The sequence below is a fragment of the Trachypithecus francoisi genome, unplaced genomic scaffold (assembly GCF_009764315.1).
Source record: "Trachypithecus francoisi isolate TF-2019V2 unplaced genomic scaffold, Tfra_2.0 Lachesis_group20, whole genome shotgun sequence".
NCBI lineage: Eukaryota > Metazoa > Chordata > Mammalia > Primates > Cercopithecidae > Trachypithecus > Trachypithecus francoisi.
In genome coordinates this window covers 42865352-42887564 of record NW_022681466.1, presented here as the reverse complement: position 1 = coordinate 42887564, position 22213 = coordinate 42865352, and the positions used below count along the sequence as shown (strand labels likewise).

General features: G+C 48.3%; 1 protein-coding gene across 2 annotated transcripts in view; it reads right to left on the bottom strand.

Moving 5' to 3' along the window:
- Window positions 1–4657: 4657 nt before the first annotated feature.
- The window catches only part of ERN1 (endoplasmic reticulum to nucleus signaling 1), a 92222-nt gene continuing 74666 nt past the window's right edge, over window positions 4658–22213 (bottom strand). For both annotated transcript variants that reach the window (XM_033183979.1, XM_033183980.1), the window contains exons 13-22: window positions 21192–21465; window positions 20252–20342; window positions 19761–19950; window positions 18781–18880; window positions 18286–18485; window positions 14643–14790; window positions 13442–13569; window positions 10894–11017; window positions 10374–10441; window positions 4658–9685 (exon numbers count right to left, since the gene is read on the bottom strand). In XM_033183979.1, the coding sequence (XP_033039870.1) occupies window positions 9473–9685; window positions 10374–10441; window positions 10894–11017; window positions 13442–13569; window positions 14643–14790; window positions 18286–18485; window positions 18781–18880; window positions 19761–19950; window positions 20252–20342; window positions 21192–21465 (1536 nt within the window). In that variant the 3' untranslated portion in view covers window positions 4658–9472. The remainder of the gene's footprint in view (window positions 9686–10373; window positions 10442–10893; window positions 11018–13441; window positions 13570–14642; window positions 14791–18285; window positions 18486–18780; window positions 18881–19760; window positions 19951–20251; window positions 20343–21191; window positions 21466–22213) is intronic.

The window sequence follows — 22213 nt, the reverse complement described above, 5'->3', positions numbered from 1 at the left end:
CTCCTGCCTCATCCTCTCGAGTACCTGGGACTACAGGTGTGTGCCACCGTACCCAGCTTTATACCTTAACTTTTAAAATGGCATATTGCTAAAGAGAAAAAAAAAGCAAGATTCAGACTGGTGTGCATAGTATGTGCACAAAAAATGGGAGGAAAGAATATGAAGTCATGTTTGCTTAAACAACGACTGTAAGGATACTCTAGAATCCAAAAGAGACAGTCTACTTCGGTGGTGGATTTACCAGAAGGGGCCAGGGAGGGGAGAGGGAGGCATTTCACCTTTTTATCGTTTTGGACCTTTTTTTTTTCTTTTGAGATGGAGTCTTGCTCTGTCGCCCAGGCTGGAGTGCAGTGTCGCGATCTCACCTCGCTGCAAGCTCTGCCTCGTGGGTTCACACCATTCTCCTGCCTCAGCCTCCCAAGTAGCTGGGACTGCAGGCGCCCACCATCACGCCCAGCTAATTTTTTGTATTTTTAGTAGAGATGGGGTTTCACCGTGTTAGCCAGGATGGTCTCGATCTCCTGACCTCATGATCCGCCAGCCTCAGCCTCCCAAAGTGCTGGGATTACAGGCATGAGCCACCACGCCCGGCCCCGTTTTGGACTTTTGAATCCTAAGCATAAATTATTCAAACACTTTTAGAAGTTTAAATTTAAAAAGAGTCCAGCCTGAGAATTGCTGCACTTCGATAGGTGAGTTTATGCCATTGACTTCTGTCATTTGAAGTTTTCCTTTAGACTACATTTGTACTTTTCTTGTTTACCAGGTTTTTCCTCTTTCACATAGTTGGTTGGATTTTGTTGTTCCATTCCTCACCTGGCCCCAGTAATTTGAAAGGTTCTATCTGTCCTGCAGTCAGTCACTCCCCAGTTAACCTGCCTACTTAAGCTCATTGTTTCACCATGTCTAGAGTTGACCATTATCTATAACCTCCCACCAAGCAGGTCAAGAGCCTTTGCATATTATCTGCCAAACCTCAGCACCCCTCTCCCTACATATTTGGGAGTTTTAGACTCAAATTTTGGAGGGGGAAGTTTTCAAAGAGAAATTAATGAAAATACTTAATTTTAAATAATTTTATTAGGAGAGCTCATGCCTCCAATCTCAGAGCTTCAGGAGACAAGGTGGGAGGATCACTTCAGCCCAGGAGTTTTAGACCCTATCTCCACAAACAATAAAAATGAAAAAATTAGCCAGGTGGGTTGCATAAGTCTGTAATCCCAACTACTTGGGAGGCTGAGGCCCGAGGATCACTTGAGCCTAGGAGTTTGAGGCTGCAGTAAGCTATGACTGGGTCACTGTGCTCCAGCCTGGATGACACAGTGAGATTGTCTCTAAAATAAACAAACTTCTATACTTACCATCCTGGGTCTTAGTATCCCACTGCCTTCTCCTGAATTCCTTTTTGTTACTATGTATCTGCCAGTAATTCCTTTGTTGTGGGTTTGTGGGTGGTAATCTTTTTAATTTCTTTTATACTGTATTCGAAAATGTCGGCCAGGCAAGGTGGCTTAGGCCTCTAATTCCAGCACTTTGGGAGGCCAAGAGGGGAGGATCGCTTGTGCTCCAGAGCTTAGGACCAGCCTGGGCAATGTAAGTGAGACCCCCGTCTCTACAAAAAAATTTTTTAATTAGCCGGGCATGGTGGCACTCACCTATAGTCCCAGCTGCTCAGGAGGCTGAAGCAGGAGGATTGCTTAAGCCCAGAGTCTTGGAAAGAGTCCACTTCCTGGCCTTTTCCAGTTCCATGGCCTTTTCTTCCATCAACATACAACCCTCCAACCCCTGACCCTGTCACCGTCTTCTCCTCCACTGTCACATCACCTCTCATGGCCCCATCTCAGTCCTCAGCCCCATCGTTAGGGAACATCAGGCTCAGTAGGGACATGGGACTGGAGCGCCAGGCCTCTCCTGGCCACTGTTGGTCAGTGACAGGCTCCCCCAGCCCGCCCTCACCCAATCACTTTCTCTTTAACATGGAAGCAGGCCTCCCTGTCATCCTCCGTGTCTTGGCTCAGCATTCCAGCTTCTGCTTATCCTCCAGAAACTTCACTAGGCCATAGTCCTGGTGGTGATTACTCTTTCCAGCTTTGTGTCACCTGGAAGCAACTCCAAGACCACCTCTGTGACTTTAACCAGTAGGGCAGCTGGGCTGGGAAGAGAAAGAGCAGTTTCAAGAGGCATAGGGATGAGAGGAAAGCGAAGAACACAACAGTCGCCACTTACGGGACTGACCAGCCAAACCTCTCAGAGGCCAAGTCTACTCAGTTACTGTCTGGCCAGTCCTGCCCCTCAACCCCCACTGTGGGGGCTAAAGCTATTCTAGCTTGGATGCTGATCCCACATGTTGACCTCGATTAACCCTAGTTCCGGGAATACTTCTAAGAGTTCTACTTTCATGTACTTACGCTTAGGTCAAAAAAGGTTGATGCTATTGCAAATGCACACTTACCCTAAATCCTGGTACTTAGGCAAATCCCGGTCCTTAGGCAAATCCCCAGTGGTATATAAGCCCTGAGTCTGGAGGGTAGCAGTGCAGGGATCCACCCTCTCATCTGATGGCTGCCTGAGACATGGCTTCTATCTCTATGTCCCTATTAAATGTTTCTGAGAAAACTGGATTTGTCAACCTCTTTCTTCAGCCTTTCAGCTCCCTCAGCCTTCAAGGGTAGGTCTTCCAGGGCTGCTACGTTCTCATCAGCCCTGACCCTCGCCCACAGCAACTGGCCTGGAGATAGGTGGGCTCATGATTTGATTTTTGGCCTTGGCACAGGGTCTGGTCAGTCTCTTGCTAAAGTGAAAGATCTTAAATGTTTTCAATGGCGAAGGAAACACTGGTCTGCGGAGAGAGGAATAAGGTCATGGGGGATTTCCCCAAGGCACAGGACGCTCCAGCACGGGTTCCTGGCCCACTGTGGAAAGGCAGACAGGTGAGGTAGCTGTCACAGGGATCTGGGAGTGACGCATGGAAGTGACTACTGGAACAGATACCCAGGTAGTATGAACAAGGACACTGACGGAATACAGATGTGTGCACACCTATCCAGCTATATTTTATGAAATGGATCAAACATCTGGAAAAGAACATTTTTGCAGTCCAGTACGGACTTGGCATGCAAAGCTGCAGACCCCACCTCCATACCCCATCTTTGACAATTGTCCCCAGGCCCCAGAAGTACACCCAGGTCGGGCCTGCCCTCCTCCTAGGCCTGGAGCATTTCAAGACTCAGTCCTAGCCCTGGTGAGAATCCAAGAGCTGTCTCTGCTGCCGCATGAAGTGAGACAAGGCAGCCAACTGAGGCAGGAGAATAGGGTCTGGAGGCAGGGAACCTAAGAGTGTTTCACACCGACTTCCTAGAACTAAATCGAAAGGAAAACCCTAACTTTCCATGCCTAAGTAACAAAAGGACCAGAGGCTACTCCCTTTGATCTTTTCTGTCCACAACCAATCAACTGATTGCAGACTGAGTCTTCATTTGCACAGAAGTATAACTTTGTAAATTCATCCCTAATTGGTTGCTTTTGGCAACCAATCAGATGTTTGCACAGGGGTGTGACCTTAGTAACTTAAGCCTCTGGTTGGCTGCTGTCTGCAACCCACTGATTGCAGGCTACCACTTCATTTACCTGAGGTGAGCATGAAGTGGCCAATGGGAAACTTCTAAGGAGGTATTTGGATCCAAGAAGATTCTGTATCCGGGCCCTGGAGCTGCTGCTCAGGTCCGCTCCCACACTGTGGAGTGTACTTTTGTTTTCAATAAATCCCTTTCGTTTTTTGTTGCTTCATTCTTTCTGTGCTTTTCTGGGCATTTTGTCCAATTATTTGTTCAAAATGCCAAGAACCTGGGCAACTTGCAGTCACAACCCTCTACCGGTGACACAATGACACCTCGCCGCCCTTCATTCGCCCTTGGAGTTGGCTGTGTCCAAGACTGCATCTCAGAGGAGATGTGTGTCCAGAGGTCTCAGGGTTGCTCCTGGTGCCCTGTAAGGCATGAGGGGAGCCGGATGGGGTAGTGGCTGGTGGAGCTTGTGGAGGGCAGGAGCCAGGCTGGGTGCAGCCCCCGCTAAGCTGTCCTGGGGCGGGTGGGCCCTTGGGGTCCTCCCTTGTAAGCTGCCCCCGGCCTGGCACTGCAAGAGCACGTGGAGCCTCACCTGTCCATAGAGAGGGCGCAGGGGAAGGAGCAGGTGTGTTGGGAGGATCGCAAAGTCCAAGCAGACGTCAGCTGAGCTCATTCCACATGCTGCTAACCCGCTCTTTGGGGCACTCTCCGCCCTTGTTGGCCTCAATGGCATTTCTCCCCTCCTGGGTTTCCTGGTCCAGTATCCTACCTACTGTACCCATGCCCCAAACTCTGCTTTGAAGCCCAATTCTTACCACGTGGCGTGTCTGTCCCAGATGGCCACCTTCCTGGAATTCAGCCCAAATCAATACTTTTGGGAACTTCCTGCAAGGTTTCAAAGACGCTTTTCTGACACACAGCCACCATGGAGGGTGTCCCAGTCCCTGGACCCCGCTGTGGACATGAGGACACCCATCCCCCACCAGCCGAGCCAGCTGCAAAGGACTCCTAGTCCAGCCCCGGCCACCCAAGAGGACAGTGAGCACAGCCTGTCTGAGAATGGTCTTTGAATCTTTTAAGAAAATGAGACTGACTCCAAAATCTAAAACTACCTTTATTGTGGTTGGCTCGACATAAGATGCCGCCATCAATCAGCAGAATTATAAAACTGTACAGGAGGTACAAAAATAGGCTGTTTAACTTAGATAATGACCCTCATGTGTCTTCAAGCTTTAAAAATACACATAAAACTTGTACAATCTGGCAGTTTATAAAATATAAAGCTAAAAAGAGGATTTTGGGTTCCACAAAGACTATATCACACAATTAACACATACCAATTAAACAATTAACCATCCACACAGAAGACACAATGGCACAGAATTCTTAAAAATCACCTAAAAATTAACATTTTACCCCGACCAAATTAATCACCCTTTAATGACACTACTGTAAAGCATCCGTCCCATGGAAGGATACAGTATCACTTTTCCAGTTTTAAAATGGTCAGGGGTAAACAAATCTGATGTGCTTTAAGCAAGTACAATTGTAACTGGATACATTTCAGAGTAAAAATTAAATAAATATAAATAGGTTAAATAAATAGGTCATTGCAAAAAGAACACTACACAAGGTTTGCATCTGAGAATGCAGAGTAGGTGACTGGTAATGCTTTCTAGGTAAGTGGGGACTCCCCGTCACAGCTTTAGGGACACTGAAAAGGAATACTGTATCCACCAAACACATACACAGTACACAGGGGAGGTGGGGGGCTTTGGCCAAAGTGTTGGTTAAGGCTGCTCCAGTGGGAGGCTCATTGCAGTCACGTTCTTTGTGGTTTTCCAATGTCTACAGAAAGGATTTAAGCGCTAGTACAAAAAACCAGGGTTACTCATGGGAAATCACTGTTTCATAAAGATAACAAAGTAGAGGAGGGGAGTAGACCATTGGGTTTAAAAGATGATGTCCAACCTGGGAGGGTGGAATTTCGGCTCACCTGGAGAGGATGCCTGATGGCTTCTCCTGCCAGGACACAGTCAACCAAAATGACTCCAGATGGTGAGGGAAGGAACAAGGAAAAGAAATGCTGGGAAATTCAAAGAAAGGCAATCTCAGACACTAAAAGAGCAGAGAGAGAAAGCGAAACAGGGAACTTAAAGAGGCTCCTTCTAGGACGCTGGACTTCTCTTCCAGCACAGAAGGCTGCAAAAGTGGAACTGGCCCCCCTTCCCAGAGGATCACAAGGCCGAGGATCCAATGGGCACACCACGAGGATCCAAGCAAAGGATAGAGAAAGAAATGGCTCTGGGAAAGCCAAACCTGGCCAAAGTCCAACTGCCTGAAAAGAAAGCAGCCAAGATGAGAAAGCCGTACAATCCAAAGGTCCCCCCATCTGCACGAGCAGTTTGATCAGCAACCAATTAATCTCTCTCACTGCAGCGAGAAAGAATTGCCAAAGATAACTGAATCACATGCACACAAAACCTTACCAAAGGCTCAGGGTCAACTCTGATAAGGCCCTTTCTTCTAGAGTTGGTGGGAAGAAAGTCTGCTGGATCTACTTACCTGCAGATCTTCCAGAACATCTATCTGTAACTGATCAGAGTGATGTCTCCTTGGAAGGGCCTCGACCACCACTGCACTGAGAACACAGTGGGAGGCAGAACACCTGCGCACCCAGGATTTCACACTTCAGCTGCTAGATTGCTTCATGGCTAATCAGGGAATACCAATGCCCCCCAAGTGAAAATGTTTTGGCGCCTCATGACTTGTGGACACTTCAAAAACTGAAATTAGGCCAGGCACAGTGGCTCGTGCCTGTAATCCCAGCACTTTGGGAGGCCGAGGCAGGCGGATCACAAGGTTAGGAGATTGAGACTATCCTGGGTAACACAGTGAAACCTTGTCTCTACTAAAAAAAAAAATACAAAAAAAATTAGCTGGGCATGGTGGCATGCACTGGTAATCACAGCTACTCAGGAGACTGAGGCAGGAGAATCACTTGAACCCGGGAGGCGGAGGTTGCAGTGAGCAGAGATCGTGCCACTGCACTCCAGCCTGGGCAACAGAGCGAGAATCTGTCTCAAACAAGCAAGAAAATTGAAATTAAAAAGACTTGAGAAACAACAAGAGAAATTCTGGCACACGTGCCCAACAGAGGTTCAATACAAGGTTCAAGACAAGATTTAAATAAGTCATAGTGTCCTTTGGATTCCTAACAGATGTGACCAAGTTCCATCTTAAAGATGAAGATAGCGTACAGTATTTCTAAAAAGCTCAACAGCCTTCCAGAATTGGAGAAGTCCCATAACCTGAACTACAGATCAAACAGCTAAGATGCAACATGATACGCGATGGTGCAGAGCTGTTCTGGCCTGAAAAGACCTTTCCACTTGCTGAGCACAGTGGGAAACCAGAATTCTCGAGACTAGAACTGGATATACCAGATGATGCCCAAGGTGTTTTCATGACAAGTACCCACACGAGATATCTTCAAACAAACCCCCCAGAGGATGGACGGGAACCTGGGCTCCTAAAGGTGACTAAGAGGAGAGACCAGAGGTGATTGGACCAGATCCCTGTGATTCTGGGACAGAAGAGATGCAAACCGCAAACACGTGCCCTTCCCCACACACTTCAGTTTCTTTGTGGCAGCAACACTTTTTTATTGTTGTCTCTCATCACAAGTTTCAGGAAAGCAGAAGTTTTGCCTGTCTTGTTCATCGCTGTATCTCCAGCACCCTATATCCTGCCTAGCTCAATACAATAAGGGCTCAAATAAAATACATTGAATAAATGGTTTTGAGAAATCTGGGTGGTTAGAAACTAGCATAAGCAGAAAAGGCATTTGAAACAGTTGTCTCTAGGCAAGTAGGGCTAAAGCAGGGAGATGACACAGAATTGGGCCACTAGAAATCACCTGGGTACTCCCAAAGAGAAAACCTGCGCTGAGAACAAGGTGGGGGGCAGTCCCTGTGGCAGTCCTGCTAAATCACTCGTGGCAGCTTCTCCACCTTCTGATCCTCTCTCGGGTTACTGCCAAAGCCACAGGTAAAGCGCCTTGCAGCCGTGTGGGGAGCAGTCTCAGACCACCTGGCACGCGGCACTGAGCAGCAGGAAACGCAGTCTGGCCACGTTTCTGAAAAGTGCACAGCCTTGCTTAGAAGACGCCAAGGACACCGACCAAAGGCCAAGGTTCCAAGGCCTAAGTGAGGTCATCAACGAGATTTAAGGATGTAGGATCATGTTCATAGTAGGCACAAAAGTCATTTTAGCTATGATGAAAGGAAGGGAACTGAATTCTACAAAGGCAGATTAAGAGCTTTAGATGAGTAACCATGATACAAATACACAAACAGAAAACATCTTACAACATGAAGAAACAGTGATTTCTCTGTGAGTGAGTAAAATTCAACAATCCCATTCTTAATACTGAATGGAGTCTCTGAGTTCACCAGGCCTGAGCCGCAATGATCCCCCAACTGGCTGGAGAAAGTACATGGACAACATCTCCTTACACGGTAGGCTGATTGCATTTTAACCTCTAAGGCTCTTGGGAGAGAAAATACAAAAGTTTTGATGGAAACTAAACCTAAAAATCATGTTAAGTTTAGAAAAAAACAGTATGGCACAAATATAATCTAGAGACTGTTCAATACATTTACATAGTGTTGCTATAATGTTTTACTCTTCAGCATTAGAGAATGTTCTATACATGAACACTCTTTCTTGAGGGATGGTGATTTTTGGTACCACAAAAAAATAGATGTATTCTATCTATTTATTCTTCACAAGTAAGCTTCAAGTTTAGCTTACTCATGCTGACATAGCATTCTACAGTATAATTAAAATATAGTTATTAAAATTTGCTAAGAGAAACAAAACAGCTGGCCCATGAAGCACACGGTGACCCTGGCCTTGGCCGCCCACCCTGGCCCTGACTCACCATGAGCCTCTTGTTCCACCAGCCTTGGGCGACGAAGGAGGCTGACTGACTACTCGCTGGCCCAGGGCTTTCTCCTGGCAACCAGGAGGGTCCCATTCGGCAGCCTCCCTCTGGTCCTGAAGGCTAGCCCCTGTCTGGGTCTTAGCTGCTCTCCTTGAAGGCCAGGGAACTCTTTACCTCTTGCCCCAAGCACTCCTGAGCACTACCTCCAGATGGCCCAGGGCACATCCACTAAAGGCCACTGTTCTGGCCACTGGCACTGGGCCACAACTGCCTCCAGAACACAGCAGCCTCTTCATTTCTGAGACCTGCAGACATGACTCCACCTGCTGGCATGCATAGCTGACCGGTCCCTAATGCCATGCCTCATGCTCACGGCTCCTGCTGCCTCTGTAGAAACACTAGTTAACAGTGACCTGGGCTACTCTGGGCACATCTGTGATCAATGAGGCATCTCATACCACAGGACGACACCCTCTGAACTCCATCCTCCTTGTCAGCATCCCCCACCACTCAAGTCCGGTCTCCAGTGAAGGCTGCACTTGGTGCGTCTCAGCCTAGCTGCCCCAGCACGCAAGCAAAATGCAGGATTCCCTCCTCCCGCTTCCTGAAAGGCCCACAGACTGACATTAAGCAGGAATTTAAAAAAACAGTCTGAAGCAAGTTTATCCAGTAGACGGTTGGGGGTGCTACTCGCGCTGTCTTTGAGGCTCTCCTTGGCAGACATCCTGACTGTAAGGCTTTTAGGGCCAGGATCTTCCCAGCTCCCTGTAGGTCACGAGGGGCCACTTCTCCCACTTCCTGGGGTCAGCACTGTCCTCTGTGGGCTGCAGAGCAGGCAGCTCAAGGCACTTGGTTTGGGAAGCCTGGTCTCCCTGCAAAGTCGGGAGGTGTCAGGCTCTAATTGTGGTGACCAGGCCCTCAGTCACAGCTGGGGCCACCAGAACAGAGGGGCCGCCCTTGCTCAGAGGGCGTCTGGAGTCACTGGGGGCTGGGGCTCTGGGGGCCTGTGGAAGTAGTAGGGCTGGAAGAGTCTCTCGTGGCTGCACAGCTCCATGGCCCGGTAGGTGTGTGCGAGGAGGTGGGGGAAGCGAGACGTGAAGTAGCACACGAAGTCGTCAGGGAGGGACCCCAGCGTCTCCCGCACCTCTGCAGGCAGTTCCCGGTAGTGGTGCTTCTGCAAAGAGAGTCGGAAAGCTTGAGAGGTTAGAAAGGGGTTAGAAGGCTTGGGAAATGTTGGCAAAACACCCTTTCATCATGCAAGGAAGAGAAAGAATATGAGTGTTGGTTGGTTTTTGGTAAAGAAAAGGAAAAAAGGTTTATGTATCCAACAATCCAGCCCCATCATCTCGCCTGCTTCCCTCACTCAGGAGGAGGCCTCGAAGCAAGCAAGGCACAGCTGGTCCAGCGGGGGCTCAGGCCTTCTGTGACAGTCAGGACCTGGAGACACTCCTGGTCACCTCAGGAGGAGTAAAGTCGCCTGAGATTGGAGTGTCTGTTCCAGTGGGGTCCCCGCATTCGAGGCATGTTTATATAAGTTTACACACAGTGGCTGTATCAGACAGGGAGAAGGCCCCACAAAAGTCAGTAACCAGAGACCATGAGGGACACGGGCCACAGAGCACTGCTTCTCAGAGCTTCATCTGCACCTACGTCCCTGAAGGGAAAACCAGCGTAAGAGAAGCAACAGTCTGCAGTTTGTCAAGTCCAGCTGAAGCTGCCTAGCTCCTGAGAGATGAGAATGCCAGCACGGATAGAAGATTTATCAAGAATGGATGAAAGGAGGAAGGTGTCGTGTCAGCGTGAGTAGCATCCCCAACCGTCTACTGGATAAACTTCCTCCCCAGTATTTACACACCGCTTACCTTATTTCTCATGGCTCGGAGGAGATCTCTGACAGAACCACCTTTATAGGTCCTGAATTTACGCAGGTCTAGAAAAACATTGAGGGATAAATGGGTAATCAAATTTAAAACTAATACATTTTAAAAGAAAACAATTCCTGGGGTTCTGGGGATTAGGGAGTTGGACTGAAAGGAGGGAGGGGAGTTGGACTGAAAGGTGAGGTCACTCCACACCCAGTCACAGGAGCAGATCCTCCCATTCAACCCAAGGGCGGTGTCCCCTTGAACCCCACCTGGTGATCGCACCCAGATCGGAAATGACCACCTAGAGCACGACACCATCACTCACCTGTCACTCTAGGGAACAAAAATGAAACACACATCAGTGTAACCAAACCATAGAGGACACACCCAAGAAAGTCTCAAACCGACAGGTGGGATCTGGGGCCTGAACAGCCTGGAGCGTCCATTTCCACGTTTACTTCTTGGAAAGGCGGCAGCGGCTTTTGCAACATGCCCTCTCACGCCGCAGTGTGCTCACCTGTCTGGAGGGGGACGGTGATGTTCTCCCGCCAGTCCATCTTCACCACGGCTCTCCCGCCTCTCTCTAACTGTTTCACAATCGGGCCATCCAGGGATTCCTTTTCTATTCTGTCACTCACGTCCTGTGAGAGAAACAAGGGCAGCAGATGATGGACAGTGCCGGAGATGCTGAGAGCTGTGCGACTGGGATTCTGAGTAACAGACGGTCACTGGCACATGAGCCATGAAGGGATGACGGCCCCTAGGCCCAGACTGCAGCCTGCCCCAGAGCTGGGCAGCAGGCACCCTGCCCTCTGCCTCCCTCATCCATGTCTTTCCCTGTGAGCTGCCCTGTGTGTTCCTCATGAAGGACAGGCCCACAGAGAGCTTCTCCATGACAGAGAGGCTTCACAGAGTACGCCTGCACATAGACCATGAACGCATACCCTGAATTTCACATGTGCACACACGTGCCATGTGTACGAAGCCGCAAGTGCAATCTATATCCAACGAACCAAAACCAAAAAGAAAAGGAAAGCTCAGATTTGATGTGCATCCTGTGCTTTGTCTACTCACTGAAACACAGTATGCTCAAGCCCATAACTGGTGGAGGGTCGCCACTCCTCCTTCCAACAGTAGAAAAGACCAGTGAAGCTGGGCCTTCTTCTCCAAGAGGAAACTTGGTGGCAAGAGTAATGGGCTCCAGGGGCTTCTGATGGGATTCAAACCTTGCTCTGCATTTGACTTTGGAAATAAGGAGAGGGTCAGGAAGCACCCAAGTACGGGCCTCTTGAAGTCCCATCAGTAAGACAGGTCGACAGCTGCGGACACAGGGAGTGGTGAGCCCTGCCTACATCAATGTTAAGTAGCCTTGGGAGACCGTTTTCTCAGAGCAGCCTTTTCTATGATGAAGATGAAGCCAGACTGGCTGAATTCCTACTTTACAATTGTCAGAGAAAAGCTGTGGAGAGGTCAGATTGTCAACTTGAGTGCACTGGGAACACACATGTCTGAGCTGCAAAGCTGTTACAGCTAAATGACCTGGGTGGAAGCCAGGTGTGTTTGACAGGCGTATACCTGGAGATACTAAGCATTTAAATCCTGTCCCATGGTGGGTGAAGGTCCCTTTGCATGGGTTTTATTCGTGTTCTGTATTTTGTGATCGAAATGACCTGGCTAGTTTTCACAAGTCCCTGGAAGACATACGGACTTGAGAATTTTCACATCATATCCATGGACACAGTGACCAATCCTTAGGCTATAACATGGAAGACAGCATTGAACTCTCCCCAGCCCGATCCATCTGAATGGTTTCTGAGCCCCCACCTTGGGCCAGGAGGCAGGGACACAGTAGTGAATGCAGTAGTAGTCAAGCACTCCTGCCCTCGAGGAGCTTACATTCTGGGGGCTTCCCTCTGGCCAAGGCCCCAGTCCGACCCCCAGAGAGCACGATGGTCACTTCTGAGTATGGTGCTCACCAAACTGCACTCTGCCTGGACCCAAGGGGAAAAGCACTGCCCCACAAGCCTGCTCTTCGGAGCCACGCACTGGGCAGGAGGCGATCTGGTGAGTTATGTTCAATTCATACATGGAAGACTTTGAAAAACACGTCACCTCTTCAAAAGTCACCTGACATTGTCACAAAGCTTTTAAACAGTCAAATCGCCAAAGGAGTTCTAACTGTGCAGAACCTATTTTAAGCAAAATGAGATCTGGGCAAAGACTGTGTAAAAGATGATAGAAACAAATACAATATAAGAAAGCATTTAAATTTATGACACTTGGGCTGGGCGTGGTGGCTCACGCCTGTAATCCCAGCACTTTGGGAGGCTGAAGCAGGCAGATCACCTGAGGTCTGGAGTTCAAGACCAGACTGGCCAAGATGGTGAAACCCCATATCTACTAAAAATACAAAAAAAGTTAGCCAGACGTGGTGGTGCATATCTGTAATCCCAGCTACTCAGGTAGCTGAGGCAGGAGAATCACTTGAACCCGGGAGGCAGAGGTTGCACTGAGCCAAGATTGTACCACTGTACTCCAGCCTGGGTAATGGAGTGAGACGCTGTCTCAAATAAATAAATAAATAAATAAACTTAAGACACTTGAATGAAATTATATGATGCCTGAGATTTGCTTTGAAATAACCTGGGGAGGGGAGAGGGTGAAGGTTAATACTTGTTGAACCTGAGGGATGAATAAAGGAGTGCTCGTTATAGCGTTTAAACATTTATGTAGTATATATTTGGAAATTCCATAATATAAAGCTTAACAATTATGGCACATCCATATGAAAGAATACTATGGTCATTGGAATTTTAGAACTTTAACATGAAAGATACTTAGAATATCATGTACAGTTGAAAAAAAAAAGCAGGTTCTGAAACTGTATATATGGTTAGATCCCAATTATAGTTTTATATATGAAGAAAACATTAAAACATCAGCCATGATTATCTCTCTGTTTTAGGGTAATAGGCAATTTGTTTTATTCTTTGTCCTTTTCTATATTTTCAAAATCTGAAAAACATTAAATGAAGACTCTGGATAAAGAGAACAAATGTCTCTACCTGGAAGAACTGCAGCTGCTTCTCTAGGCTCCAGAAGAACGGGTGTTTCAGCACGTGCTTCGCTGAGGGGCGTTTCTGAGGATCCATCGCAATCATCTTCTCTATCAATTCACGTGCAATGACGTCTTCTATAAAGCAGGAAAATAAGCAACTCACGATTACCAGTCCAAAGTCACAGGGAAATACCAAAACTTTAAAAAGCTGCATACCCTCTCATTTATGATTCTATTCACAGGAATTTATTCCAATCAAATAATTAGGAACAGACACAAAACCTCAGCCAATGAGGTGAGTCCTCACTGCATGGTTTGTGAAGGAAGTGACTGGGAACATCCAACATCAGAGGCCTGAGTGGATATATTACTGTGCCTCCCTACGCTGGGCCATGAGCTGTTAAAATGCGGCTGTGGCTAAATATGGATTGATGTGGAGAGACATTTAACGTGACGTTGCAAAACATGCATGTTGCAAAACAGGATGCAGGATTTAACCATATTTTTATAAAATATGCATACACGTCTAGATAAATGACTAGAATAACGTATATGCAAAGGTATTAATAGCCATCATTTATCCCTGTATAATGGGACTATATGGGCCTTTATGCTAATCTGTGTTTTCTACAATAAGGAAAATCAACCATAAACAAAACAATAATTTAGTTTAAATTTTTTCAAAAGGCAGCATTGGAGTGTCATGGGCCAATTACCAGTAAGGAAAATCTGAAGTCTGAAAGAAAGACTTGTTGCACCCACACCAGGAGACCAGCCCAGCAGGGTGAGGATAAAGCTTGTCTGTCCCCAGCCCAGCATGGACGCACCTGCTGACCACTGGCCCTCACAAGAGAGAAGACAATTTGTCTTCCCAAATGCCAGTGCAGGAAGGGACCACAGATTATTTAACCCTCATGTCACCAGGTAGAAAAAGAAGGTCTCCAAAAGGGGCTTTGCCTAGGTCACACAAGTAGTTGGTGACCTGGAGGAATCTTGGAGTGTCTCAGCTTTAGAAGGTGGTGCCCCAGGGATAACCCTGCCAACCCTCTACCAGATTTGGCACAAGTCTGCAGGTTCCTGAGGCCTGCGGGGTGAGCAGCTGGGGCGCCAGGGCCTCTGTGAGTGCAGAGGTGGCACCAGCCCAGCTCCGTGGGGCCACCTGAGGCAGCTGAGGAGCTGCTCCCAACCCCGACCCCTGGACTGCTCACCGTGCTTCTCTGGGTGCAAGCACTCGAGGCTGCAGGCACCCAGGAGGATGTTGGCCTGCCGCTGCAGGGACTTGCCAAAAGGGTGGCTGCCCTCAGAGATCACGTAGTAAAAGACGCAGCCTGCAGAAAAGATGTCCACCGTGTAGGTCTGAAAAGAGACATGAGGCGTGAGAGGTGTGGGAGCAGAGTTTTCATCCTCACTCACAGCCAGGGAGGGAGGAGCACTGCTGCTGCTTCTGCCACCTGGAAGGTGTTCTGGGATAATCAGCTGATATACGTGAACTGCGCAGAGCAGTGAGGGGTAACCTGCAGCACTGCATGGGTGTCAGAAGTCACAGTGGAGAAGCTGGGCTTGGAGCCACCTGGAAGCCCCTGGTTCCCTCTCATGTGAGATGTGGACACTGACAGCATGCTCCTCAGGGGTTGTTGTCAAGAGAGATGCATTAGTATGCAAAAATGGTTGCTTGCGACAGTGCTTGGCCCATCAAAAGCTCTCCGGGCTGTTATATATTCCTTACCCCCAACATGAAAGTGCTCACAGGCACAGCCCCAGAAACAAACTATCTGACAAGTTACCAAGGAGGTCATTTTTGATGCTAATCCGAGAAAGCCTCTCACTTATGCCATGAAACCATTCTGTGTCTACAGACGAGCTTCCTTCGAGGGAAATGTACGTTTGTATTTTTTAGCTCATGCTACCTGGGGTGTAACACCAGGGTGGTTCCTGAGCACAGCTCAGGTCCCTGCTACTAGGCCCCGCCTCTGAGATTCTCCACCAGGTGAACTGAGGGTCTAGTGAGAGGAACCAGGGGTTCATTGCCTCCCATGCTGGAGGAGACACACCTTGAACAACACAGCACTCTCAGCCTCACAACAACATCATGAGGTAAGCAGAGCAAATACTTTCATCCCCAGATGAGAATGTGGACAGAAAGGTTACATGACAAGCTCAGGGTCACTGCTGGATGTGACAAACCAGGATGAGACTCAGGTCTTCCAATCCCCAAACCTACCATGCTTTATTCCACCTCACCAGATTTTCCCTTAGGAAGGCGCTGGATTCGGGACAGGAGGAACATGGTCACCACAGCTGGAACTCGCCCCTGATTCCCAGAGCTCTCCGGGTCTCCCACGCCCCCTACACTCTGTGCAACCTGCTGTCCCCAACATAGTCAACACTAAGGTGAAGAGGCATCTTTCCAACCTCCCTGGCCCCAATTATGTTCTTTCCCAAACTTATTGTTGCCACTTGTCCTTGTAATTTGAATATTCCATAAGCTGTTAAACATGAGTGCCACGAATTCTGAGGTAAGCTGAATCTTTAGAAAGACTCCACAAAGGAAAGGGCATGGTTACAAGAGCTGTTGCGGCATTCGGTGTGGTGGATTCAGCTGTAAGGGACTGGGTCACGAAGCGTTAAAAACCAGGCTTCTGCTCTCAAATCGCTTAGGAAGCGTTTGAAGTGTCCAAGCCTCCATGCAGAAGTCATGGAAGTGGTACAGGAGTGTGCTTAATGCAAGGTGGAAAATGAGGACTCCAGTCAGTCAGACCCAAATCTGAAAAGACCTTAGCCTACAGTACAAGATTTCTATGACTTAAGGGCTTATATTACTTGAAGTTAAAATTAAGTGTTACGGCGTGTGTACATGTTTTTATGATTCTTCACTGTAACTGACTTCTTTGATGAACTGACCAGCTGCTGGTCCCCAGTGAGCTGGGTAAGAGAGGACCATATCTAATCCACTCAAGATGGCTGACCTATCCAGGTCTCCATCGGGCAGAGTCCAAGGTGAGCCTCGGCGACCTGTGCTAGAATAAGGTGCTCAAATGTGAGTGCACTCCTAGCAAATGGATGCAGAAGCCAGCTTGAAGGGGTTCCAGGTTGACCAAATTTCAAACAATTTGTGTATCAAAAGAAGTAAATAACAAAAAAAGGATGAAAATGGATTATAACATTAGTTTCAAAATCCTTGAGCCCATAGTGATCAAGAAAAAAAAAAAAAAGAGAGAGAGAGAGAAGAAAGTGAAAAGAAAGCTCTGCTTTACAGAAAAATGCCAGCTAATAATGCAGAAGAATTTCTACTGAACTAAGTACTTCAGGCAAGGGTGATCAACACATGCTAAACCACTGCGTGAGTGACTATCAGTAAACAGGATATCACATTGTGCTGAAGGATCACCCCAAATACTAACAACAGAGGAGGAAATGAACCCTTATGATAGAAAGATCAGCTGTAGCATCACTAAGAGGAGGTGATAACAATCTTACAGATATAATCTGCCATCACATGCTTGCTGATGCAGAGACCTGTGATCTATTCATGCCAAAAACATTTAACTTGAACCTAATCAAGCTTCTACACCTAACTTCTGGTTTCCAGGAAATACGAGGAATACAGAGAAATGTTCAATGTTGTCATGAAGAAACAAGTAAACAAATCAGAATGGGGTATTTTATAACCCACTGCCTGGACTCTTCAAAATGGAACTTCAACATGGAACAAAATATAGGTGGAAAGATGTGTAAATTCCAAGAGACAGAATCAAATGTAATGCAAGACACTTGATTCCATCCTGGTATACAAAACCCAGTAGGTGTCGAACCCAGTAGGTAGCTAAACACCCAGCTCTATAAAAGACATTTGGGGACTAATTGGGGAAACTTGAATATGGATTGAATATGAGATGATGGATAGAAACAGCATTAATTGTTGAGGTGGGATAATGGTATTGTGGTTGGAAACACAATGTATTCCTTAGGAGACACGTGCTGAGGTCTTCAGGGGTGAAGGGTCAGGATGCCTGCTACTTATATTCAAATGGTTCAGTAATAGGTAAAGATAAAGCAAATGTGGCAAAAGTTTTAACAAACGTTGAATCTAGGTGGAGGTACACAGGTATTCATGTTTAACATTAACATTCTTTCAGCCAGATGCTGTGGCTCACGTCTGTAATCCCAGCACTTTGGGAGGCTAAACCTGAGCCCAGGAGTTTAAGACCAGCCTGGGCAAAATAGTGCGATTTCACTTCTAAAAAATTTTTTTCTTTCAATTTTCTCTATGTCTAAAAATTATCAAAATAAGTTGAGAAAACAAAAACATTTAAAAATAATGAAAACTTGAAGTTTGCTCACGCTATGCAAGTCCTGACTTCCCAGTTTACCAAAATTAAAAAGGGGTTAAAAAGTGATTGATTTAGCTGGGTGTGGTGGCAGGTACCTGTAATCCCAGCTACTCAGGAGGCTGAGGCAGGAGAATCGCTTGAACCCGGGAGGTGGAGGTTGCAGTGAGCTGAGATCATGCCACTACACTCCAGCCTGGGTGACAGAGTAAGACTCTGTCTCAAAACAAAAACAAACAAAAAAACAAACAAACAGAAAACCAACCAACCAACAAAACAAACAAACAAAAAAACAAGTAATTGGAAGAATAGCGAAAAAAAGTAGGTAATTGCCCACATTTGCCCCTTTAATCACCTGAACATGAGATGACATAGAAAGTTCACACAGAAGCTCTTGGTGAAAGGACTGCCATTCTCCAGCTACAAGGGCACCAGCCCCCAAACCTGGAATTTAAAGGTTCTACTCCTGAAGATACAATGGGCTGGTTCTGTAGTTTTCAAAGGGCCATAGCCTATTACTCACAGGGTTCTCCTTACAGTCTTCGCTCAGCATCTCTGGAGCTATCCAGCCTTCTGTGCCAGGCACCCCAGATCGGCGGCTGAAGCTGTGCCTGCCCGCTGCCAGCTTCTTGCACAGGCCGAAGTCAGAGATCATGGCCTTGATCTTGCCATGTGCATTGGGCATGGATATGAGAATGTTGTGGGGCTTTAGGTCTCTGTGAACTAATAGAGAACTCCAGATTAGTCCAATGCTTACCAGGAGCCACCCCAGGCCTCCTCCTCCAATGGGGAGTATGTCCTCGTCAGACTCCCAGGATGCCTGCCGCCACCTCCAAAAGCTCTGGTATTCAACTATGTAGGATTCCTCCTCAAATTCTTACACCACTTATCTTTGCTACTGGCGATGTAGCCAAGAGATTGAACAGAAGCAAGGTCCACCCAAGCTACTGGTTAGCCCCACCTGGGCCACTGATTACCCCTACCCGGGCTGCTGGCCTGGTACAGCGCGGCCTCTCACCGATGTTGAGGGAGTGAAGGTGGGCCAGGCCCGAGGTGGTCTGCTGCAGCAAGGTGATGGGCTCCAGGCCGAGATGCGCAAAGTCCTTCTGCTCCACATACTGCAAAAGACATGACAATGAGGTCACGGCACACAGTCCTCAGGACTTGGCCCCTCAGCTCGTTTTCTTTGATACCATTTTAAGAAAGAAACGGGAAGTTTTACTGACAACATTCTGTCTAAATCTATATTTTCCAACAAGGAGCAAAGCTCCAATCTACTAATTTACAATGAGAAAGATAAGAAGGCAAGAAACTCAAGTTCATTGCCTCATATAGGTGAACCTACAAAGGAATCCAAATGATACTGATACAGTTTCAAGGTGAGCCTGGAAACTGAGCAAAAGGAATTTGCTGGATGATCTTAAAGCCTGGAGTTACCAACCGGCATCCTTCAGGCCCACACCAGCCACAACTGAAGATGGGAAGAGCAACTGTCCAGGTTTCCTGGAGGCAAAGAGGGAGAGACATGCCAACTGCAAGCAGACTGCCCAGGCATGCGAGGGGGACCACCTGTTACAACTAGGGGGATGAAAATGCTCCATATTTGACTGCGTATGTGGTTAAATGGGTATAGACATTTGTCAAAATTCATCAAGCTGTACATTTAAAATGAGTACAATTCACTGTAACTTTTTTTTTTTTTTCTGACGGGGTCTCACTCTGTTGTCTACGCTGGAGTGCAGTGGCACAATCACTGCTTACTGCAGCCTCGATCTCCCAGGCTCAAGCAATCTTCCCACCTCAGCCTCCTAAGTAGCTGGGGCTACAGGAGCACAGCGCTAGGCCTGGCTAATTTTTGGTTTCTTTGTAGAGATGGGGTTTCACCATGTTGTCCAGGCTGGTCTCAAACTCCTGAACTCAAGTGATCTGCTCACCTTGGCCTCCCAAAGTGCTATGACTTTATAAAGTTAACAAAATAAAAAAAATAAATAAATCCACCTCTTGCAGGGTGGCTGCACACAGCTCGATGGCAATGTACTGGAATTGCCGGTCCTTCTCCGTGCAGAAGTAGCGGATCACGTTCGGGTGCTCATCTGATTCTCGCAACAGCTGGACCTCACGGTCTGCGAAGCTAAAACACTCGGGGAGGATCCTCTTCACGGCCACATCACGGTTGTCAAACATGCCCCTGCAGGATGAGGAGCAGGAGTTGTGTCTGGTAAGCACGAGTCAGGCTGTGTCAACGAGGTGAGAACCTGGGTCCACAGCATTCAACTACTGCCTCCCAGCCTAGAGGGCCCCGACTGACTGCCTGGTGGCCCCGGAATCATGCTTCTCTCAGTGTGCAAGCTCCCTGGAGGTGGGACTCCAAATGCCTGGGTCACTGCTTTGACCCTGTTGTGCTCTGAGCCTGGCACCAGGCTCGCAACCTGACAGGCAACAACTTAGACACCAGGCGGTGAGGGCAGGGGGCTGGCTAATCCACTCACCGGTACACAATTGTGCCCTCAGCTCCATGGCCCAGGACGTCCTTGGGACAGAAGGAAATTTTCCCAACTATCACCATGCTGGTTTCCTCATCTGGGACAAAACAGGAAAAAGATTGTTTCAAACAGATTATCACCTAAAGAACCTTGAGGTTAACGTGGTGGCAAGCTTCCTGACCTCAGATTAAGAGATGAGATTTAAGAGGCACTGCACCCCAGACTGCTGCTCAGGAAGAGCCTGCCAGGCCCGCTCCCCATGTACACCCAGGGCTGCCCCTTCCCCCTGCCCCTGCATTCTGTTTCTGCCTTTACCTTACTGTGTGATTGCATATCTTAAAACCTTCTGGAAGGCAGGGATTCTCCATAGCGTTTCATATACTTATACATATTTATTGTGATATAGTTAGAATGGTTTAATTTAGTTAACAACAACCACGAAAGTCCACTGTAAAGATCCGCACTGAAACACTCAGGAGGCGGCGGTGGACATGTAAAATGAGGAGACTGCCTGGGACAGAGGGCTCTGAGGTCCCTGCACCAGCTCTGTGCCAATTCCCTCAGAACTGGGGCTCTGACAACTGGCTTGAGCCAACTTCCACAGAGGAAAGCAGATCAACTGTGACACTTTCACACTTGGCCACCGGCTGGCCCTGGGAACTCTCTCCAGCCCAATGGGCAGCTCACCTCTGGTCAGCCGCGACACCCAGCCCTTGTGGAGAAAGACAGAGGGATGGCCAGGGTGGTCCCCAGAAGGCCCTCTGAGGGGGAGATGCCAAGGGATGGGGCAGAAGCCTTCCTGCAGAGACCCCCAGAGTGCCAGTTAAGAGGAGAACACAGTGAATCCCTGAGAATGGCACTTTACAATCTTACGGAGACTCCTTGGACTTCTCAGGAGGTGCTCGAACGAAACACGAAATAGCATCAAGATGGCAGTTGGCTTTACCTCCGTCGTCTTGTTCCAGGGAGGGGCTGCTGCCAGCCTTGGAGGCAGAGCTGCCGGAGCAGAGCGAGTGGTTGGAGGCCCTGGGGGACGTGTTGGGGCTGCTGGTGCCCGAGCTCTCTGAGTATGGGCCAGATGTGTCCAGAAGCTCGCCGTCCTGAGCCGTGTCTCCAGGTGGGTGGAAGGGTAGCTGCTGCTGCTGCTGCTGCAGGAGCTGAATCTTCTCCAGTTCCTTCTGGAACTGCTGGTGCTGGAGTTGCTGCTGCTGATGCATGCTCTGGGAAGAGAGACCCACATCCAGACAAGGGCAGCTGTTCCCACAGGGAAACAAGCAGCTGGGAAGGGACAGGTCCCAGTGGTGGAGGGAGCATGTGTATTTTATGTGACCCCACAGGGCACAAAGAGACCAGTGAGAAGGCACCTGGAGGCAGAATTGCTTTGATGACTGGAGGTCTTTCTGCCGACTAGTTAGATCCTCGCTTGTACAACCCACTCCCCAACCCTAGGAGGGGCTGGATGGCCACCAGGGGAAGGACTGTGTCCTAGGTTGAGGGCTGTGCCAGTTTCATTTGGTTCTAAAATTCTGTGATTTTTATGAAAGTCTGAGAGTTGTTGCAAAGGTGAAACCAAACAGGAAGTACAGGTAGCACGGCTGAGCCGGTGGTGGGTGAAGGCAAGCCCCAGGTTTGCCATCTACCATGTCTGTGTGTTGGCTAGAGGCTAGCGCACAGATGCTCAGTAGTCCAGAGGGGCAGGTGAAGAAGCTGTGGTCTCCTGCACACACACTGCCAGGAGGTGGCAGTGGAGCTGACACATGGGGAGCCTGGCTAAGGTCCTGCTTTCCCCTTTCATCCCACTGCCTTCCCCGTGGCCACATGCCTCTCAAATACCTGAGGATTCATTCTGTAATTATCTGAAGTAGCAGCGATCTGTGATTATCCCTACCCATGTCCGGGAGGTGGACTGAAGGGACTTCTGTGAGCCACCAACCCACCAGAGAGTCATCTCTCCTTCCCTCCACCACG